The 24,505-nt window shown below is 36.6% G+C and overlaps 2 protein-coding genes across 2 annotated transcripts; both read left to right on the forward strand.

Moving 5' to 3' along the window:
- Positions 1-3,953: 3,953 nt before the first annotated feature.
- On the forward strand, positions 3,954-4,439 carry LOC138871266 (secreted RxLR effector protein 161-like). Its single transcript, XM_070149141.1, has 2 exons — positions 3,954-4,042; positions 4,124-4,439. The coding sequence occupies exons 1-2, from the start codon at positions 3,954-3,956 to the stop codon at positions 4,437-4,439; spliced, it is 405 nt and encodes a 134-aa protein (XP_070005242.1).
- A 15,718-nt stretch (positions 4,440-20,157) lies between these two features.
- Positions 20,158-21,730, forward strand: LOC104235230 (uncharacterized). Its single transcript, XM_009788951.2, has 2 exons — positions 20,158-20,372; positions 21,013-21,730. The coding sequence occupies exons 1-2, from the start codon at positions 20,234-20,236 to the stop codon at positions 21,378-21,380; spliced, it is 507 nt and encodes a 168-aa protein (XP_009787253.1). The 5' UTR covers positions 20,158-20,233; the 3' UTR covers positions 21,381-21,730.
- The last annotated feature ends 2,775 nt before the right edge of the window (positions 21,731-24,505 follow it).

Raw genomic sequence — 24,505 nt, forward strand, 5'->3', positions numbered from 1 at the left:
TTTCCATCACGCTAACACCTAGAAAGGATCCTCATGGTTGCTCCGCCAAACTTTGAAGAAGGTCAATCTACCTACAGACCACCAAGGTTCAACGGACAATACTATAGATGGTGGAAGACAAGGATGCACGACTTCATCATTGCTGAAGACTCAAAGCTCTGGGATATCATCTGTGATGGACCCTTCATTCCTACGAAGACCATTGGAGACCCTGCAGTTACAGTTCCTAAAACAAGAAAGGAATTCAACAATGTTGACCCCAAGGCTGTAGAAAAGAACTTCGTCCCAAGAAAATCCTCGTATGTGGATTAGAGTAGATGAGTACAACAGGATTTCAGCATGTCAATCTGCTAAAGAGATTTGGGAAGCTCTCCAAACAACTCATGAAGGGACAATACAAGTAAAGCAGTCGAAGATTTACATGCTAACCACATCGTATAAGCTTTCAGGATGAAGGACGATGAATCAATTCGGGACATGCACACTCACTTCACATCTATCATCAATGAGTTTCACTCTCTGGGAGAGATTATTCCTAGTGACAAACTTGTAAGAAAGATACTCAGTGTATTATATGGTTCCTGTGAAAGCAAAGTAAACGCTATCATAGAGGCAAAGGATTTGCAGAAGCTGCCCGTTGATGAACTTGTTGGCAATCTGAAGACTTATGAAATGAAGAAGAAGGATAATTAGAGAAAAGAGCCCAAACGGGAGAAGAACCTAGTTCTCAAGACATACAACAATGACTCAGGTGGTGAGGATGCTGATATGGCTTACCTGACAAAAAGATTTCAAAAAATGGTTCGCTGAAATGGAGTCATTACAAAAAAGGGCAGCTCCAGTAAGCCAAAAGGCTATGACCTGTGTCATAAGTGTGTCAAGCCAGGGCACTTCATAAAGGATTTCCCTCTCCTCAAGCAAGATCAGTACAAACACAACATTGACAAAGCAGCAAAGAGGAACCTTGTTCTTGACAAATGATTCAAGCGAAAAGATGTCGCTGACAATGTTGTGAAACAATCTCTTGCTTCACGGGGAGAATCTTCCAGCGCATCCAAAGAAGATGATGATCAAGGTGATAGTTCCATGATGGCAGTGGAAAGTTAAGCAGCTGAGTATGAAATCAATCTTTGCCCTAATAGCAAAATCTAAAGATGATGAATATGACGATGATGATGATGATAAGGTAAACTTTCTAGATGTTCAAAGAAATCTAAAGACTTATTCTCCGAAAAAACTTATGCCTTTGGAAATGTTTTAATTTATGCTTATCATAGTCTTGTGAATTATAAAGATGCATTAGTTGTGGAACTAGGAGAAGCAGAACAGTCGAGAGATGATCTAGTAGTCGTTGTGGTAGATTTAAAAGAAACCATTGAGAGTCTGAAGAAAGAAAAATATGCCTTAACTGAAAAAATTACAAACATAGAACATGAAAGAGATGATTTAGTGGTTGTTGTGGTCAATCTAAAAGAGACCATTGAGTGTGTTAAAAAGGAGAAAGAAGTTTTAACTGAGAAGGTTGCTGACATTGAGCATGTGAGAGATGACCTATTAGTAGTGGTTGAAGACCTAAAGGAAATAATTGAGGAACTAAAAAAGGAAAGTAGGCCTAGGAAAACTCAAAACGGAAAGGAAGTTGCAAGTGAGGCACACCTTAGGCTGGAAAATGAGTTAAAATTAGTGAAATCTAGTCTGTGTGCCGAGCTTGAGAAAAACAGACAACTTCAGGAAATCTAGGTAAAGTGAAGAGTGACCTAGAAAAATCTCTTAAGTGGACCTAGTCTTCTGATGCAATCACTGCTATGTATACAAACAGTGAGGGAAATAGGCAGGGTATTGGGTTCCAAAAGGAAAAGACTCCCTACAACCCTCATAGCAACTACGTTACTGTACCTGATAACTAGCTTTGCACTCACTATGGTAACACCAGGCACTTTAAGGAAAATTGTAAGGCCAGATTTGAGTCTCAATAGAAAAACAAAGTTTTGTGTGATGCATGTGTAAAGGGAAAGCAAGTCAGATCTTCTTTCAAGCCTAAAAAGGAAGTTAGTACCTCAAGTCCACTCGATTTCCTCCATATGGATCTATGTGGACCTATGAGGGTGCCAAGCAGGTAAGGAAAGAAGTACATTGTTGTTATAGTAGAGGACTATTCCAAATTCACCTGGACTTTGTTTCGCAGAACCAAGGATGAAACCTTTCAAGTGTTTGTTGCATTTGTAAAGAAGATCCAGGTGAAGATGAGAAATAATGTAGTATGTATCAGGTCTGACCATGGGATAAAATTTGACAATGCAAAATTCAACGAATTCTGTGCTGAAAATGGCATCATTCACAATTTTTCAGCTCCAAGGACACCTCAACAAAATGGTATAGTGGAAAGGAAAAATAGGACTCTTGAAGATATGGAAAGAACAATATTGATTGATAGTGACATTGCAAAAAGTATCTAGGCAGAAGCCATCAACACTGCATGATATTTGGTGAACAGGTGTATGATCAGGTCCCTTCCGAACAAAACTCCATATGAACTGCTGAACGGAAGAAAGCCCAAGCTGACACATTTAAGGACCTTTGATTGTAAATGTTTCGTTCTCAACAATGGCAAGGAAGCACATGGAAAATTTGATGCCAAAAGCAATGAAGGAATCTTTCTAGGCTATTCATCACAAAGCAAAGCCTACAAAGTATACAACAAAAGAACTCAATGTGTTGAGGAAAGCATACATACGATCTTTGATGAATCTCACCATTTATATGGAAAGGATTTACATGATAAGAGTGATCAAGACAGAGAACAGTCAATTGTCCCCGGTGAAGTTATTGACATGGCAAATGGAAAGGCTAATATGATGAGCCACATCAAAGATTCAAATGAGAATGGTGCAACAATATCTCCAACTGATGAAGAGGAACCTAGTTCCTTAATCATAACAACTGAAGCTGAGAACAGAGTTGTCGATGCTGTCCAAGGCTCCCCACATGATGAGATGAGAAGAAATCAAGGTTCATAGTCAAAAATACCTAGACCTTCTCACATGAGGTTCAGGTGTCTAACTAGAAGCACAAAAGTTCATGCCCCCCTTGAACACGTAATCACTCCTCTTGATTCAGGCATTCAAACTAGATCAAAGGCAAGAGGCTCAATTGTCTTCTCAGTCTTTCCCTCTCAAATAGAGCCCAAAAATGTCAAAGAATCATTGAAAGATGCAGACTGGATTACAGCTATGCAAGAAGAACTCTATCATGAGAGAAACAGTGTATGACACCTGGTTCCACGACTTGCTGACCAAACCGTAATAGGAACCAGGTGTGTATTCAGAAACAAACTTGATGAGTTTGGAAACACAACAAGGAACAAGGCAAGGCTAGTAGTTCAAGGATACAATCAAGAAGAAGGGATTGACTGTGATGAAACTTTTGCTCCAGTTGCTCGAATGGAGGCGATCAAAATCCTCATTGCCTTTGAATCTCATATGGAATTCAAATTGTTCCAAATGGATGCTAAAAGTGCATTTCTAAATGGTTTTCTAAAGGAAGAAGTCTTTGTCAAGCAATCACCTCGATTTAAGAATCATGAGCATCTTGAGCATGTCATTAAACTTGACAAGGCTTTGTATGGGCTAAAGTAGGCTTCTCGTGCTTGGTATGAAAGATTGTTGAAATTTCTTCTAGAAAATGGATTTACAAGAAGAAAAATTGACAACACCCTTTTTCTGAAGAAACGAGGGAGGAACCTGTTCATTATGCAAACCTATCTTGATGACATCATTTTTGGAGCAACGAACGATTCTCTGTGTGAGGAATTTTCAAAACTCATAGGGAGTGAGTTTTAAATGAGCATGATGGGGGGATTCATTTTCTTCTTGGGTCTACAAGTCAAGCAAACTCCTAAGGGCACTATGATAAGTTAGCAAAAGTACATCAAAGAGCTTCTGAAGAAATTTGAGATGGAAAGTTCAAAGATCATTGATACACCCATTGCCACTACCACTCACCTAAATATTGATGAACCTGGTTCTCCTGTAAATGAGACCATGTATAGATGAATTATTGGGTCACTTCTGTATCTCACAGAAAGTAGACCACATATTGTTTTCAGTGTGGGACTCTACGCCAGGTTTCAATCCAATCCAAAGGAGTCTCATATGAAGGCTGCAAAGAGAATTCTGAGGTATCTCAAAGGAGCACAAGACCTAGTTCTCGACTATCCCTCAAGAGATAACTTTGACTTAATAGGGTATGTTGATACTGACTATGCTGGTTATCTTATGGACAGGAAAAATACTTCTGGCATGGAACATTTTCTAGGACCGTGTCTTATCTCATGGGGCATAAGAAAACAAAACTCAGCGGCTCTTTCAACTACTGATGCTGAGTATGTGGCAGCTGCCTCTTGCTGTGCTCAACTGCTGTGGATCAAGCAGCAGCTATAAGATTTTGGTGTGTTCTCTGATTGTGTGCCCTTACTGTATAATAACAATAGTGCTCTCAACATGGCAAAAAATCCAGTTCACCTTAAGAGAACAAAGCATATTGATGTGCGACATCACTTTCTTAAAGACAATGTTGAGAAATAGTACACATGCATGAAGTTCTGCAGCACAGAAGATCAAATTGCAGATATCTTCACCAAAGCACTGAGCATAGAGCATGACAAGAATGACTTGGCACTAGGGTTGATGAAATCAAGCTGAGGACCTGGTCCCTCCATGATTGGCTATGAAAGAAATGTATAGGTAAAATAGCTAAAGAGTGTTTTCTGGCAAAGACTAACTCATATGTATACTGTTACACGTAGACATGCCTGATGATTACAAAGCAAACAAGCAGCTAATGCATTGCACATTGGTCAAAGGATGAGGCTTACATTTGCAAAATCTGTCAGGGAACCTGGTTCCCTCGACACACTTAGTAGTTCCTCTATACTCTCATGCCCAATTTTTAAACAGTTGAAATAGTGCCACATCATTTAATTGTCAGTTTCTTTTCTTTCCTGCTTTTGAACCCAAGCATATCTCCCGTTAAGAAGCGACCCGACTACCCAAATTGACACATTTTCCTAACTGGTCTGTCATGACCCAAATCGATGGGCCACGACGGGCACCCGGTACCTTACTCAAGCGAGCACCAATGTAACGTATCTTTCTTGTTACATTATCATATACACGTGACATACGAGCCTAATAGGCCAACATAATCATTTATAAACTCAAAACATAGGCCGACAAGGCCGGACAATCTTTCACGTACATGACATATGTCTACAAGCCTCTAAGAGTACATAAATGTTATAAAAGTCGGGACAGAGTCCCGCCATACCAAACAATACGCGTCTAAATCATACTAACCAAGCAAGCAACTCCGAAGAAATTGGAGCGCACCAACATCTTCCGCTGAGCTGATAGCCTACTTGGAGGGCTCTAGACCTATCTATCGGGACCTGCGGGCATGAAACTTAGCATCACCATGCAAAAGGGACGTCAGTACGAATAATGTACCGAGTATGTAAGGCACATAAATAAATACATAAGAGACATGGAAAAAATATAGAGTACATGACTCAACCTATAAATCTGAATAACTTTGTAAATCATAAATTATTTTTAGCGTCATGAATATGCGTATGAATGTCATGTCGTGCATAAGTACATGTTTCATAGCATCATCAGCCTCTGAGGGCATCCCATCATATCTTCTCCGCCACTGTGGGCAAAATCATCATCGTATACCAGCTGATCAGGTGGTGGTGCGTATATAAAGCCATAACCTTTCCCATCCATATACATATATATACATACATATATACGCGTATATAACGTTGTTTGAATCATATTTCAGCCACTGTGGGCAACATCATCATCATATACCAGCTGATCAGGTGGTGGTGCGTATATAACGTCGTAACCTTTTCCCATATATCATATACATATATTTACATATATACGCGTATATAATGCCATCTGGACATGGGTCAGTGAACATGTATGAAATGCATGAAAAATACGTAATAATCTCAATATTCCTTCCAGATAAATTTTTTTAACTACGTATTGTTCTGAGACCCACGAGCAGAAGATAATAATATTTCATGGGGAATCAAGAATATAGACACCCCTACTATTTCTATGAATAGAGTAATTTATGGAAACTGTGTCTTTGCTCGTTTCATTAGTATCATATGGACCATGCCAAAAGAAAGAAGGGTAGCCTTAACATACTTTTTCCTGAAACTATTTCAACGGAATGAAGATTCTGCTTCTGAATCCTTGAACAAAATTGTGGTTCGAATTTTGACTAAGGATTTTGGACGAAATGTTTCCTGATTCAACGTTCTTGCTTCTTGAACGCTGATGCTTTGATATTTAGCCAAGAATGACGTTGTTGCTTTGTTACTTTGCCAAGAATTGGACGTTGCTGCTGAGATCCTTATTACAAGGAAATTAGATCCATTCTTTTTCTAAAACTTTTGAAAGACTCACCTTTTTTGGGTTTACTTTTTATGTTAATTTTTATCCTAGTTTGTCCTACACATGCCACCTATTATCAAGACTAAAGAGTCATTCCTATCCTATGTTACTTGCTGCCACGTAGGGATAGGAGTTATATTAGGCTTATCCATAAATATATCCCCAATTAATTTGGTAATGTCTCGTTACCCGGTAATTAATCAATTACCCGCAACATTGAGAATTATTCCTACTTACTTAAAATATTACCCACTTTTCACATACCTTATATGCCTTACTATTATGGTCATGTGGTACCTTGTATGGTACTAGTCCATAAATACCGAGTATTTTAGCTTGAGCCGTGTTTTATCCCAAAATGCCAAACTTTGACAAAAAATCATTTTTTTAGACTTGCTGCCCCTTTCACCTTCATGAATTTACTAATCACTTGTGAAATAGCATAATCCTTATAATCCCCAAATAATCTTTTCCTTGTACTGATGTCAATTACCTTACGACAAATTCAATATAAAATATTGCAGGGTGCAATATCATTGTAACTTATTTGTGTGAAGCGTAACATCACCGTAATGTAATAGTGTTGGGTACAACACTGTCGTAACTTAATACTGCAGGACATAACATCAATCATAATATATTATTGAAGAGCATAACATCGATGTAATACTGCGGGGCGTATTATTCCCTCATTTGGAACATTCGTCCTCGAATGTTGACCGATGCACTTATCATTTTCGTAACTGATATCTTTCGAATACTTTAGAACTTCCCTTGCTATCTAGGCGATTGTTCTGTGAATAAGTCCAAAGTCTAGGGCATTCCCACCTTAGGCCTCCTTCTCACACCACAACTTGTAGTCAGAATCCTTTCAATCTCGTAACTGTTACTACCTTTCATCATGCAGCCTGTACAATTTTGACCTTGTAAGTGTACCCAATCTCTAGGATTCATATGTAGAGCTTGATAAGATGTTCTTTTGGGCATCTATGAGTATACTGAAGTTCTTCGCTCGGTACTTTGTTGAATTCACGAATATTGCTATATCTTATCTCATAGGTCCGTTTAGCCATCCATATGAATTTACTACCATAACACTTACTTTAATTTATCATTGCTGAGGTCTGCTACCAAATCCCAGCTTACTCTCGTTGCTTATTCCATATGTATAAATTTATGTCTTTTAATGCTTCCTCATTACTGCTCATCTTTAGAATGACGGCTTAATCTCATCTCATACTTTGTGACTTTTGTCCATCCATTATTGATTCACCTCAATATTGATCTACAATATACAACTGATAACTTGAATCTTTTTACGCAATACTTTGTCCTTAGGGATTACGTTACATCAAGGAATATTCGAAGTAATTTTCCTGATCCACTTAGCGGTGATATTGTACTTCAATATATGTATTCTATAGCATCCCAAGGTGATTCTCTTACGTGGGTATTTTAATCTCGTACAATTCCTGAGCCCCTTTTCTTTCTTTCTCTTTTTTTCAAATCATTACTCAATCGAAGGCCCGAACGTCATCCTTTATCTGACACAATTATATCCTCATTTTATTACTAGGTCAGTATTTCATTCCTTCTAAATGCTATTAATCTTAGACTTCTTTGAGTTCATTAAGGCTATAGTGAGCTTTGTATAACATAGAGAATCCATTAGCTCCCTTGTTTTCATGGGCCTAATCCTGAGGACTAATCCATTCTCGTCACCTTCTCACTCGTCTTTTCTCGTTCTTACATCAGTCATAAAACTTTTGTCGCTTTACTATACTTTAGCTTGCGACCTATACATATCTATTTATACTACTCGTAATCTTCCTTCAACTTGCTTGAATTTCCTTGTGTTATTTTAGAACATCAAGCGAGACACCGTCTCTAACTCTTCTTTACTTTCTTAACTAGATCTGTCAGTATTTAGAAACCATAGGTTGGAAGACATGTCGCCGATGATTCCGTTATCACTCATTGTTATTGGATCCCCGTGATTATAGCCTTCTATCTAAAGTATGGATTATTCATGATCTTCTGCCTTTGAGTATCTCATACGTTGTTCACATTTACCTTACATACCTTAAAATTTCGCATCATATCTCCTATCCTTTTCCTGACCTCACTTCCACCTAGGTGTAATTCACGTCCATAACTTGAATCTCTATTATAATACTCGCACCTCTGCTACATATACAATCTGATGGGAGCTTCGTACTGACTTCTTATAAGGCTGGTACTTCTTCTAACTGGCTTTCCTGTAGAGCCATAATAGATTATAGTTGTTATGTTATTTATCCCGAACATCTGATATTAAGAGTGATTCTTTCATGTTCTCAATCATAACTTCTATAATTCTTCTAGTTCCAATAATCAGACTCTTGATTTACTTGGGTGATGTAATTTTTTAGCTTTCTCTTCCTTCCGATCAGCCTTTATGTAGGCTTAAGCTATCATCTGATCTGTGGCTCATGGTATTAGTTATTACCTTAACCTTTCATAGGCGTTATAGAATATTTATGATACATTCTTCTAACAATTCAATCTTTTGTCTATGCCCTGGGCTCAATTCTTTTTTTTTTTTAAAACTTATACCGAAGTCTTTTATGGCTGTATGATTGTCAACAAGTATAATGCTCCAAAATCTTGAGTGTATCCATAACGTACTAACTCTATATCATTGATCGAATGATTCCTTTCGTTCCATCTCAGCTTTCTTTAAACATATGCAATTACTTTCCTGCTTTTTATGCCCCTTGTTGCGTGCATAATTAACTCATCCTAGTTCCCACATATGCCAGGATTTTTTTGCAACTCATATAGTCTCGAATATTACCTTCGATCATTCTCCTTGTTCATTAGCCACGGTAGGTGCCACTTTATTTTGGAGGGAATACAATTTTTGTTGTGAGACTACTTTTACATGACCCTTTCTTCATTAAGTTACTATGCTTAGGTTGAAACCTTCTTCCTCATTTCCTGAGCTAGTCCTTCACTATAGTACTTAGGGAAGATCCTTTGACTCTTGTAAAGATGCGAGCTTGTTATATCGTATACTTGACGAACCTTCTACTGTCCTTCCTTTCCTATACTTATCCGTAGTTACTTATCTCCACTCCCTTGTGCTTGTGGGGTTGCTTCTGGACTGATATTTTGACCGTCTTCCTGGTGGCACTCTCTTTTATTTTTGTAACACTCATGCAGTACCTTTTTAACTTCTCCAACTCCTATATAAATATATCTCAAGTATTATGATGTCATAACTATGAGGCTGAATTCTCCATGTTGGGGTTTACTACATTTATATTGTTTGATCTGCTGATTTGTCTGTAACTTCTTATCTAGTCGCGACTAGGCTCTTCCTAAATCAACTACTAACTACTCGTTGGTCCATTCTCATGTCAATATTCCGCGAAATCTTTCTTAGGTTATTTCCTTTGTCTTAACTTATGTCTCGCACTGACTCCTTTTCTATCAATAACATCTCGGGCAGGGAACCTTACTTCCTCTCATTGACGTCGTGTTTGCATAATGTTCTGGAAATGTAGCATACACGTAGGAGCTGAATAAGTGTAATCTCATTCCTTTTTCGTGTTTACCGTATTCTTCATTTATTACTCCACATTCCCCCCTTTAGGGGAGTACTAAGACTTGGAGCTATGACGACCTGCCTAAAAATGTTTTTCCTTTTCATCTTAGGCGTCCTTTCACATCATCGATGACTCTTACTGGCCTTGCGGTAATCCTTCCGTACCAAGGATAGCAAAATCCCTTACTCACGATGGTGAAATTTAGTATAACTGGCACATACAGTCCCTTAAGCTGAACTTTGCTCACATTTGCTTGTTGTAGGGAAGCGTCTTCCTGAATGATCATTCTCTGAATTTCTCATGAATCTTCTTTTGTCGTCCATTCTATTATTGCCGGAACAAAATCTGAAATTACCATGATGCCGAGTACTTTCCAATCATTCAGTCCCTAATTCATGTTTAGTTTATCTTGTTCACCAATCCATACTGGTTCTATTACTCTGGGGTCTAACTTTTCCTCTTGGTAATCACACTAGAGTTGCGAATTTATTTCTTGAAATGAGGACATGATTGTATGTCCTATACTCTTTTGTTGTCCTAAGGCCTATCACTTCTCGTTTCTTCCTTCACTTGACTATAGATTTTGTAATATTGTCATCTTTTGATATACCATTGTCATCCATGTATCACATCTTACTCATAATGTTTTATTAACTCTTTTCTTATTTCCCGCTAACATTTATGCCTATCACTTTATTCTGAAAACTTGAACAAGACATTCTTTTGCTCTTAGCTTCCCTTTGCTCTATCCAATGGCTCTTCATGTTGCTTAACGTTCTCGCTTTACTAGGGACGCGAGCCACACTAAGTTAATATTTATTCCTTCAAGGATTATAGTGCATGTATTTGTAGTACTCATATCTGGCTGCACTATTTCAGAGTGCACCATCTGGTGTCTCATAAAGAGATCTATTAGCATATTTGCAATATCCTTCAGAAATGTCAACTGACGCAAACAATTCATTCATCATATCTTCTTATACTACTTCTGTTAATCCTATAGGGCATATCTGGAATGGGTGAGACCAATTGTACATACCTCTGTTGCTATTGAATATAACTCAAAAAGCTTATGTTCCTCTGCCTCAATTATAAACACCATTAGCCTTCATTAATTGGGTGCCTCGTACCCTTCTTCATCTTGCTTCTTTTGCTTGTTGAAACCTGTATTTATCTTCTTAATCTCTCATTGTCTTTTACCTTAAAGATGGATAGATATTCTTGCCTTAAGGCTTCTTATCAGGAAGCTTGCACCTTTCAGTACACCCATGATCTGTTAAAGACCTCACATTTACTTATCGTAGGCATTATACAAAAATCCAATTCCTCTGACTCAGCTCTTCCACAACTATCCCTCTTTCCAATCCTTCTTTCCGGATGTAGGTATCATTTTATTACGAATAATAAAAAAAGAATTTCGGAATTTGAATTCTTATAAGTGAGCTCTACCACACGATCTAGAGTAAGAAGAAAGAGTGACAATCATAAATGCCCTTATAGCCTCCTGCTTATAAGTGTGGTGCATGACATACCCATAAATAAGACTCTACTAGACACGGCTTGTAAACATCCTTAGGAAAGAACTACTCTGATAACACTTTTGTCACAACCAAAACCGATGGGCCACGACGGGCACCCGGTACCTTACTCAACCGAGCATCAACGTAACGTATCTTTCTTATTACATCATCATATACACGTAACATACGAGCCTAATAGGTCAATATAATCATTTATAAACTTAAAACATAGGCCGACAAGGCCGTACCATCTTTCACGTACACGACATATGTCTACAAGCCTCTAAGAGTACATAAATGTCATAAAGGTCGTGACAGAGTCCCGCCATACCAAACAATATATGTCTAAATCATACTAACCAAACAAGCAACTCCGAAGCAAATGGAGTGCACCAACAACTTCCGTGAAGCTGATAGCCTACTTGGATGGTTCTCGACCTGTCTATCGGGACCTGCGGGCATGAAATGCAGCGTCCCCAGGCAAAAGGGACGTCAGTACGAATAATGTACCGAGTATGTAAGGCACATAAATAAATACATAAGAGACATGAAAGAAATATAGAGTACATGACTCAACCTGTAAGTCTGAATAACTTTGTAAATCATAAATTACTTTTAACGTCATGCATATGCATATGAATGTCATGTAGTGCATAGGTACATGTTTCATAACATCATCAGCCTCTGAGGGCATCCCATTATATCATATCGGCCACTGTGGGCAAAATTATTATTGTATACCAGCTGATCAGGTGATGGTGCGTATATAACACCATAACCTTTCCCATATCCCATATACATATATATACATACATATATACGCGTATATAACGTTGTTTGAACCATATTTTAACCACTGTGGGCAACATCATCATCATACACCAGTTGATCAGGTGGTGGTGCGTATATAACGCCATAACCTTTTCCCATATATCATATACATATATTTACATATATACGCGTATATAACACCATCTGGTCATGAGTCAATGCACATGTATGAAATGCATGAAAAATACGTAATAATCTCTATATTCCTTCCGGATAAATGGTTCCAACTGCGTATTGTTCTGAGACCCATGAGCAGAAGATAATAATATTTTTCATGGGGAATCAAGAATATAGACACCCCTACTATTTCTATGAATAGAGTAATTTATGGAAACTATGTGTTTGCTCGTTTCTTCAATATCATATGGACCATGCCAAAAGAAAAAAGGGATAGCCTTAACATACCTATTCCTGAAATTATTTCAACGGAATGAAGCTTCTGCTTCTGAATCCTTGAACAAAATTGTGGTTCGAATTTTGACTAAGGATTTTGGACGAAATGTTTCCTGATTCAACGTTCTTGCATCTTGAACGTTGCTGCTTTGATATTTAGCCAAGAATGACGTTGTTGCTTTGTTATTTTGCTAAGAATTGGACGTTGCTGCTCAGATCCTTATTACAAGGAAATGAGATCCATTCTTTTTCTAAAATTTTGGAAAGACTCACCTTTTTTTTGGTTTACTTTTGATGTTAATTTTTATCCTAGTTTGTCCTACACATGCCACCTATTATCAAGACCAAAGAGTCATTCGTATCCTATGTTACTTGCTGCCACATAGGCATAGGAGTTATATTAGGCCTATCCACAAATATATCCCCAATTAATTTGGTAATGTCCCGTTACCCGGTAATTAATCAATTATTCACAAAATTGAGAACTATTCCCACTTACTTAAAATATTACCCACTTTTCACATGCCTTATACGCCTTACTATTATGGTTATGTGGTACCTTGTATGGTACTAGTCCAGAAATACCAAGTATTTTATCTTGAGCCGTATTTTATCCCAAAATGCCAAACTTTGACAAAATATTATTTTCTTAGACTTGCTCCCCCTTTCACCTTCATAAATTTACTAATCACTTGTGAAATAGCATAATCCTTATAATCCCCAAATAATTTTTTCCTTGGACTGATGTCAGTTACCTTACGACAAATTCAACATAAAATACTGCAGGGTGCAACATCGTCGTAACTTATTACTGCGAAGCGTAACATCACCGTAACGTAATACTACTAGGTACAATACTGTCGTAACTTATTACTACGAAGCGTAACATCACCGTAATATAATATTGCTGGGTACAACACTGTCGTAATTTAATACTGCAAGACGTAACATTAATCATAATATATTACTGTAGAGCATAACATCGACGTAATACTGTGGGGCGTAACATGGTTCCTCACCCCTCTTAAATAAATCCAGTATTAATCACTTTCACCATTTTTCACATAAAAAATCTAAAATTCCTCTTTTACCTTTTTCAAACCAAATGATCTCTTCTTCAACCCACCGCACTCCACCATGTCTGAACACCAGGAAACACAAGATATTCCAAATGTCGTCCCCACTGTGTCTTCATTTGTTAAAGCGTTAGTGATGATCCCACACTCTCCCCTCCGACCAGTCCAAACCCTAAGACAGAGTCACAACCACCCTCTACTTCCTCTCCAACCCAATCGAGTATTGGTTCTCATCGAAGTCGCAAAACTTCAACTCACAAGAAATTTGTGGCCATGACCTCTCATTCTGCCTCACCATAAAAAATGGTCGAAGAAGCTATAGTGGAGAAAGTAGAAAATCAAGAAGTTTCTAGCCTACCAGTGGAGGAAATATCTTAGAAAGAACAAGATGTGGGTCATACCAGTGATGAATCAACAGTGACAGCTCCTGGCCTTCATTCTACATGTAATACTCTTCCTACCTCTGAGTTTACCATGGGGTTACAGGAACAAAAGGACATAGAAAATATGTTGTCAATAGCTGCTGAGGGTAGTGTTTTGGGGGGTAGTGAAGGTGTGTCTAAGTCTCAAGGGGAAGAAAATGGTGCAGAGGTCGGGGGGAGGGAACTGGTTCCTGTCGAAACTTTGGCACATGACAGTACTACTAAGGAACCAATTAAGGGACCTGATCCTTCCTCCCAAAAGGATCCCTCTGTTTCTAATTGGGATAAGACCCTAGTTCTTCACAAGAACCCTAGGTCAGTACTGACCCCACCCCCTCTCCTCATTTCTATGCTGAGCCATTATCCATTGTGGTTCCTGAGATAAGATCTCTGTCTGAGGAGGACAATGAAGATAGTGAAGAGGAAGATTATGATAATGTGGCTCTTGCGAGATTTATTGGTTCTAGGAGTAAAAAGGTCGCTCCCGAGGAGTCAACTCCTAAGAGACCTATCACTAGGTTGTAGAAGAAGTAAGAACTTGAGTCTGTTCTAAAGAAAAGTAAAGCAGAATAGAAGAAAATGAGATTGGTTAAAGGTGGAAAGGTAGTGCCTCCTACACTAGTTGTTGAGGTTGATTAGGAGGAGGAAAAGGAACTTGTTGTTCCTGAATCAAAGAACGAGTCATCTATGAGTGAGATGGATGTGAGAAATGCCGAGGGTGAAAAATCTAGTGAACTAGTAAATGTGTCTGGTGAAAAACCGTTTGAAGAGTCTATGAACGAGTGGTTGGGGAGTCTGCTGAGAAAGTGTCCAAGAAGTCCACAGACAAAGGGAAGAGTGTAAGAAAATCAGTGAAAAGGAAGGTTGGTGCTAGTGAGGAACCTTGTTCCTCAAAGAAGGCCAAGGTTGGTCCAACCCAGGATCCTGGCAAGGAAAATTTAAGAAACCAAAAGGTGTTGTGGGGTCGCACATTTGCCCCTGATATTCTTGAACTATCAGGAATGTGCCAATTGGATGACATCATTGAATACCAATAGTGGACACATCTGTTCACTAATGACAGTCCTAAGGTTTATGAAAAGGAAATGCGCAGTTTCTATGCCGACTTCTTCATAGTTGAGGATGATAAAATTTGTCTAAAAGTGAATGGTGTTGATTTTGTGATGGATACCATTGTGCTGGGAGCCATTTTGGGTGTGCCTACTGGGGGTATGTCTTCTGTTAAGGGAACTTGCCCCTCAAACTTCAGAAATGCCATCTTGAAGGATCAAGTAGGCCAGCAAAGGGAACGGGTACACAAGAAGGCCCTCTTACCAGTGTACCAAATGTTGTTTGAATTAATGAACAAGGTTCTGCTCCCTCGTAGAAAGACGATCCATTACATCACGAGCAAACCTAGTTCTCATGGAAGCACTAGATGGATACACAACTATAAACCTGCCTGGCCTTATGATAAAACACATAAAGAAGGTGGCAGACTTCAAGGATGGTAATTATGGGCTGCCTTAGGGGTTCCTCCTCACTAAGGTCTTTGAGTTCTTCAAAGTCCCTTTGGGAAAAGCTAAAGTGGGTACTCGTAAACTAACCTTCTCTAAAACCACCCTCGAGGAGTGTGAATGCATTGAAAAGAGTAGAAGGGTTGGCATCACTTCTACTATCTCTCAACTGATCAATGCTTAGAATAGTGCCACTGAAGAGATAAGGAATTTGAAAGCAAGGAATGCCATTCTCGAAGGACAGCTCAGTCAAGTTCAGGAGGTACCTGGTTCCAGCAGCTCTCAAAGCACAGAAGTTGCCCATCTGACTAAAGAAAATGTTGACCTCGGGAAACATGTTGAGGACCTGAAGGAAAGACTGATCAATGAGCAGGTGTCAGCTAATGCTCGAATGGACATTCTTCTTAGAACTCTTGCCTCTTTATCTGGGCCTTCCCCTTCCAGTGCTCCCTAAAAAGTGTTCCCTTTCCAGTGTCAAGTTCTTAGTGTCTGTCTTCTATTTTTAGTTATGATGATGGTTATGACTGGTAACCTTTCTTTTTACTATTTTATTTTGTGGATGTGGTGGTAATAATGGAATTGCTCCCTACTTAATATCTAAATATTAATGAAAGCTTCTTCTTTTTGTTGTGTATGCCTTGCTCTTATATTTTATTTTTAGTCATGTTTGTGTGCACACATGTGGTATAAGTTTACCAAGCTAGACTTTTCTTTACTTATTGCTTGTTACTGATCTTTTTATGATGCCAAAAATGGGGAAAAATAATTGAGGGGGAATACAGGATATGTGTAAGTCATCATGGTTCTTAGGGGGAACTTCAATTATAAGTCTGTCATCATCAATAAAGAGGAAAATTGATAGGTTATATTGTATCCTTGTTATGTTTTGATGATCAAACAAACTTAATATTAAGAACCAGCTAGTGAACATGTTACACATCCTCAAGTACTCAAGATCAACAAGCCTCAACTCGAGGACATAGTTAAATTATTCAAAGTCCAGAGAAATAGCAGAGAGAACAGATGGACACCAGTTCCCTTGGTGACTGTACTAGTCAACCCCCAGATAGCTGTAAAGTTGCAACCTGCACATGCAGCAGAGCAAATAGTGCGACAATCAACTTTATGGGGAATGCCTTTGTACCAAACATGCTTAAATCATTCAAATGATGTCACCTATGCAATATTAAAATTGACGCAAAAGGTAAAACATTACTTGAACATTCAAGAATTATCAAGAACTTTCCCAAGTGATCTATCAATCTGGCAAGTGACATTCAAGGGCATCAAAAACAAAGAACAACATAACAACGAACCAGTTTCCTGTATCGAGTGATTGCATATCCTTAGTTGTGTTGCATCTTTGCTAAAGTACTCAACTTGTAATTCCTACTTAGCTTAATTAGAAGCATTGTGTAGGAGATCTTTGTAAATCATAAACCTTTGTGTTTGTATCTTGGCTAGAGTTAGTCGAGTCGTAAGTCTTTGTAATAGAGTTATTACAAAGTGGCTTGTAATAGAGTTATTACAAGTTAGTGAGGGATTAAGAGGTTGATTCCTAGGTTACAATAGGTTGTAATCTAAAGTTTGCTCAACAGTGAAGTTGAAATCCTACAGGGTTGGTCATGGTTTTAATCCCGTGAGCTGGGGGTTTTCCACGTAAAACTCCATTGTGTCATTTATTTACTGCAGTGTGTGTGTTATGTGGGAACAAATAGAGAACCTGGTTCTCTATATAGTTTTGTGGACCTTTAGTTTCTATCAATTATGTCATTCCCTTTTTGAACTACTAAGATTTAAGTATGCGAAAAGGCTTTCTTACCACTTAAGTTTGCATCAGTTTATAAATCCGATATGTGAACTCTTGGGTTTCCTGTTTGAACACTTTTACTTGAGAAATGGCTACTAATAAAACTTATGATTGTGTGTATTGCTCAGTTGCTGCAGACATGGATTTTATTTAATATTTTGTATAGCCACATCATCCATTCATTCACATTTTGTTGAACCTATATGTTCAAGGTTATTTAGGAATTTAATGGAGTAGGTCAATTTCATCTAATCGGTTTATAGGCTACACCTGATTGTTCATGACAAAGCTAAAAGAAGAACCTATCCTACATAGTTAAGACCATTCTCTTTCATTTCAACTCAGTTTGAGAAAATAACGCCACAAAACTTTGAAGATACAAATTGCCCACTCAAAACTTCCTCAGTTCTCGTGTAGAGCCTTCATCAGATATAGTCTACTAAAGCTTTGTCCCGCAACACTGCAAAACTTTCAGGTAATTTTGTATCGGCTAAACCCCCTTTTCAGTATTTAATCAACTGTTTCCGTAGGGCTCACGAAAAGGGCAAGAAAATTGCATCGATGAAGGATAAAAATGACAGGTCTGAGATGGAATTGGTGGTTAAACAAGTTAAAAAGCTTGCGGTTTCTTATTGTAGGATACATTTAGGGAATTGAATGGAAGGGTGAGTTTGAATGGATTTCTAAGAGTGTGTATTTGGATGGAAGGGTTATTGAGATGACAAGTATAGAAGGGGGAGAGGGAAAGGGGAGGTGGGAGTTTGGTAGGGAAGACGAGAGAGGTGGGAGGGAGGGGGAAAGAGAAGGGGAAAGGGAAAGGTTTTTTTTTCGGTCTCATTTATATTTATTTTGATTCTCATATTTTATTAATAAAAACAATACTTTCCATGGGCCTTTGCGGCGTGATTTGCACACAACTTAGCCATGTCAGCTGCGTCTTTCACATATGCATAGTCAACGTTCAAATATGTTTATTAGTATCTATTACATCAAGTTGGAGTATTCAAATGGAAAACGTACAAGTTCATGTATCGGCTTTAAAAGACCCTACAAATTTAAGTGGCCAGAAGCCATTATACAGTTTCAATCATTTACTTGCAAATCATTGTGGAAAGTACTGTAAACGTTGATTTCATATGTGGGAAAATTTTCAAGGCCGTCGAGATTCCAGGAAAATTTGCATGAGGAATTTGTATGTGATGAGAAGCAGAGATATAAGCGAATTTAGGATTTGAAGTTTATTGGTTCTTACAGTTGACCTCAAGTTAGCTATTCAAGCATTTATGAGCTGATCTCTAGATGATGAGAGGCGGTATAGATAAACGTCCTTGTAGAAAAATAGTATGGCTTCGGAATAAATGCGTCCTGTTGATGGGGAAAGAAAGACCAACTGCCATGTGTATATACAAGATTTCATTGTACGTATCTGCAGATACGAAATAAAGTTGCAACTCTCCTCCAATAAATTCAAGAGGTTAAGAACAACCACCTATGTGGTTGGGAATTTATCCACCCTGCTCTTTGTCATAAGCCAGAGATTTCAAACAACAAATAATGAAATTTTAGCTAGTTATAATTCATGAAATGACTACATTTTCCCGTTTTGGGCATCTTCTCCTTTTCAAACAACATATAGCATGTGCCCACATATCCAAGATATTTTTGCTAGTTTCTTGTTTGTGTTAATCCCCAATTCGTAGGGAATATATATATCTAAAAATGTGCTAAAAGCTATGTCCCATAAGACCGTAACAACATCTCTCTCTCTCCTGTTTTATGGAGTGGAAACGGATTATCTTTACCTACTAGAGATAAATGTATCCTAGTGTTACATGGTGTTCGCACCATGCGATGACTACATTATGTTATGATAATTAAGAATTTACTCGTCCCCGCGGGGTTTACAACAAACTTTCAATTTATTATAGTTAAGTGATTTAATATGATCAATATATCGATAAATTAATCATGGTTAAGTGACAGAAGACTGTGTATAAACACGAATCATACATCTATTAGTTTGGTTTAAATACACGGTATGAGAAGTTTTTACCTATATACTACCATATCCATTAAAATTTGAACTAGCTAGTAAGCTTCAATGACATCAAATTCACCATGATACAAGAGTATTAACATGGTCAAAGAAATTCCTACAATTCGTAAATTATTTATGTTTCAAAATATATGTTTGACGTTTTAAGAAAAACAAGGAGCATTTGTAATTTCTTCTTCCTTTTCAAATTCATCCTAATTGTACTACTCCATTTTTGGTAAAAGCTTTTGTGATTAAGGTTATTAGATGTATCTGAAACCCATAAAAGACATATAAAGTATGGACAGTAATTTGAAAGTAAGGAGTTAGAGGAAATATAGTGTAGTTCTGTTTGAATTCCCAAAGACTAGTCAGCAAGGACAGTAAAGAGAATTTATGAGGCTGCACTTGTTAAGTGATTCCAACTACCAACTCAGGCTTTGGGGACCCTTTCATTTACTGTTTCTCATGGACTAGTTGCTACTCTATTTATAGAATGTTTTTGCATCCTCATTTTTATTGTCAACAGGTATGTATACTAATTAATCCCTAGTTCCATTACAGTTTATCCTAGCTAGCAAGCTTCAATGGCACCATCTTATTATCAGCTTGGATTCGCAGTACTATTCATCACTTTGGCTGTTGCCACACTTCAGTTTTCTTCTTGCCATGTCTTGAAAGGTTCTGTCACTTGCCTAGACTGCAACCACCATTCTGATCTCTCAGGTTTAATTTCTATTCCTATTCGTTACAGCCTAACCTATTGATGTTTGCAGTTATCTTTTCATCATTTTTCCACTTTAAGATGGAAGTAATCCAATGCTGGAAAAATATTTTATCAAAGTCTTGGCATAGCAGTTGTTTGCAGCTTTTCTATAGCAGTTGTTTGCAGCTGTTCTAAAGAGAGAAAAAAAAACATGTTTTAACTAGGTTAAGGCTGTTATCTAGCTTTATTAACTTTATTTTGGAGCTGGTTATGCGACGCAATATTAACTACTGCCATTCAGATAAATTATGATACTCCCTTTGGTCCATAATAAGTGACATTTTGGCTTTTTTATTTTGGTCAAAAATAAATGTTCTTTTATATGATCAAGCGGGAATTAATTTATTTTTTTAAATTTGCCTTTATTTACATATTCGTCTTTCAAGTTAACAATATGCAAATTTTAGTTAAGGATAATTTAGTCAAAGTAACTTTTTTTTCTATGAGTTAGTATTTTCTTAAAGGACAAAAAATCACTTATTATGGACCGGAGGGAGTACATATTTGAGCAAGAATTTTTAGTTAATGAAAGAGAAGCAATTATGTTTTGGAAATTTTAATTTTTATCATCTTTTAACCATACTTTTCAAAATTGCCCAGGAATAAAGGTTTCAGTGAAGTGTAGCCAGGTGAAAACACTGGCCATGGCTACAACAGAAGAAGATGGCTCTTTTGTGTCAAACCTTCCTTTTGACACTAGTCCAACATCAACAGCTGCAAACATTTGCTATGCCAAAATTCTTGGAGGTCCTAAGCAGCTATTTGTTTCAAAAAAAGACACAGACCCAACAGTTGTCAAGTCTCAAGAAGTTGATAATTCCTACACTATCTCTAAGCCCTTAAATTTCTACACAAGATACTCTAAGTTTGGTTCATCAAAGACAATTGATCTACCAGTTCCAAAGGAGTGGGGACTTGCACCAACTAGCTATTATATCCCTTTCATTCCCATCATTGGCATACCTTAAGTATACCACTCTTTTAAGTATTGTAGGTCCTTATGATTAATTAGAGTGTGGGAAATTAAGTGGAAGGAGAGAGCAGTCTTTTATATAAATGTTAATTATAAACATATGTCTATAATATGTTTATATAGGTTTGGCTGTAGAATATTGTGCAATGTTCATGTTTAGTACTTATTTGCAGCAAGGACTTGGTTTGTTAGTATGTGTAGCAACTTGATTAGTAGCTAGCCAGAACTAAAGTTGGCTGTCTTTAGAGATATTAATTTGCCTTTTTTGGGTGTGATCCCGTTATATGCCTCTTTTGTTTCATATCACAAGATATATATCAAGAATATTAATCTTTTTGAATGCAAGGGAGACCCTACAGCAAATCTGACAATTTGAATAAGTTTACTCAAGTATCATTAATGCGTTCAATAAATTTCCACCTGTAATAGGTGAGGACGTAAGTAATACTTGAAACTTGAGATATTTCATATGGTCAAATTGTCCTAGCAAAAACTGGAACATTGTAATGATGATGTGTTTTATTTTTGCGAACAACAATATAATTGCATGTTATTAATTAGGGAAAATATAAGTTACCCCGATTATGTCCAAAAAACTCAATTATACACTCTAATTTTGCGGCATCCTTTTATTCTCTTATTTTTGTTCAAAATAGAATTAATATCACCCCAAATGCTAAAAAATTTAATTTGATTAAAGAAATAGGCACGTAAGACTGAAAATAAAGAGAAAAAGGAGAAAAAAAAAAACCGGCCCCCTCTCTCCTCCTTTTTTTTAAACGGAAAAGGGTTCAAAATGCCCCTAAACTAATGGAAAAGGTTTAAAAATACCCTTCATCTACCTATTGGGCTAAAAATACCTCTTCATCCACTTTTTTGGTTCACTTATGCCCTTTGACCGTTAGGTCAATGCTAAATTAAAAATAACTATTATTCTTTTTGTAAAACTTTAAAACAATTGCAAAATATTTTTGTTTTTTTAAACTAACGCAACAATAGTCCACTAATTTAGTAAAGTCTTCTTCTTTTTTTTTCATTTTTACAAAAAAAAAAAAATCAATTCTTTTGTAAAAATAGAAAAAAATGTTTTTAATAAAATATTTTCGTTTTTTTAAAAACTGAAAAAAATATTTTCAATAAAAAATTTTCGTTTTTGAAAAATATTTTTTTTCATTTTTTCAGTTTTTGTAAAGCATTTAGTTTTATTTTCGTTTTTCAGTTTTTTTTAAAGAATAAAATATTTTTGTTTTTTAAAAAAACTGAAAAAATGAAAAAAAAATATTTTTCAAAAACAAAAATATTTTGTTGACAATATTTTTCCAGTTTTTAAAAACGAAAATATTTTAATAAAAATATTATTTTCTGTTTTTACAAAAAAAATCGGTTTTTACAAAGAAATGTTTTAAAAGAACTGAAAAAATGAAAAAAAAATATTTTTTGTAAAAACGGAATTGTTTTTTGTAAAAACTGAAAAAAGAAGAAGAAGAAGAAGAAGAAGAAGACTTTACTAAATTAGTGGACTACTGGTGCAATAGTTTAAAAAACGAAAATATTTTGTAAAATATTTTTAAAATTTTAGAAAAAGAATAATAATTATTTTTAATTCAGCATTGACCGAACGGTCAAAGGGCATAAGTGAACCAAAGAGGTGGACGAAGAATTTTTTAAACTTTTTCCAATAATTTAGGGGTATTTTGAACCTTTTTCCGTTTTTTAAATTACAAACACCCTTTCTTTATAACTTTCTTTCTTTCACCACTCATCCCCACTCTCATTAAGTATTTCGTCTTCTCTCTGACTAGGTAACCACACCATTGAACCCAACTAAGTTACTTAAACCTCAACCAAAGTAATTACAGAAAATAATTATCAGGAAGAAAATAAATTGACAAATCTGAAAATCAATCTAGACAATTGAAGGAAAGTCAAATGACACCTCCTCAGCTCGAGACTGCAGTGTCACACATCAAGTCATGTTTCTTTCTGATGATGTACTTTTTTCTTTTTGTCTAATGATTGTTAAAGCAACTCAAGTGTTTGAATAGGTTAGAACAAAGTAGAAACTAACAATTTTATTAATGATCATCTGGTTTTAACTTCTATTTTATCCAAGTGTTTCATCAGGAGGTTTTTAACTACTAGTATAATCTTTTTGATTTTAATCCTGGAAAATTTTGCTGGGTGAATCCAAATTTTATACCCGTAAACAATGTCTTTCTTCTGAAGAAAAATCCCATTTGTCACCATAACAAAGAGACAGTTAATCGATGTTGCCGGCAATTTTTTTTTCAGCAAGCTTCCATTTTTTCCGGTCAAATTTTAATCTTTTTCATTTTATCTCTCTCCCCAATCTCCTTTCTCTTGGTATTACTTTGCCAAGAATAATATAACATTAAGTTGACACTAAAACTTTTGAAACAATTTTAGCTGGTTTAAGGGGCGGCAGCTTACACCGGCGATGGAATTTAAGGAAGGGATTTTGTGAACAATAATTCTGAACGAGATGAAAAGAAAAAAGAGAGAAAAAGAGTGAAAGAAAAGAACAAAAGAGCGAAAAAAGTATAAATACATCAGTTGACTATAATGCTTGGATACCACTTTCAATTGGGAATAAAGGACCACAGTTATCCCACTTATTTTTTGCTGATGATATTATTCTCACATCTAAAATTACAGATAAATTATTAATACTCTTACTCATTTTACATATCAACTAGCAATTTTGACAAATCAAAAATCTTTTTCTCCAAAAATTGCTCACCTAATATACTCCAAATCTTCCACATGAACGAAGGGAAAAGTTTTGAAAAATACTTAGGATTTCCTTTATTTATTCATATGCCTACTAAAAGGGATTACCAATTCTTAATCGACAATTTCAAAAATGAATTAGCAGGGTGAAAAACTAATTTTTTATCAAAAGCAGGAAGGACTACTTTAATTCGCTCAACTTTAAACCATCTTCCTAACCACCTTATGCAATATATTAAAATACCTACTCATATACTTTCCTACCTCATCGTTATCAACATAATTTCCTATGGGGCACAATCCCATAGAAGAAAAAATTACATTTAATCAAGTGATCTACCATCACACAATCTCTAGATTAAGGTGGGT

The sequence above is a fragment of the Nicotiana sylvestris genome, chromosome 6, assembly GCF_000393655.2.
Source record: "Nicotiana sylvestris chromosome 6, ASM39365v2, whole genome shotgun sequence".
In the NCBI taxonomy this organism is placed as follows: Eukaryota; Viridiplantae; Streptophyta; class Magnoliopsida; order Solanales; family Solanaceae; genus Nicotiana; species Nicotiana sylvestris.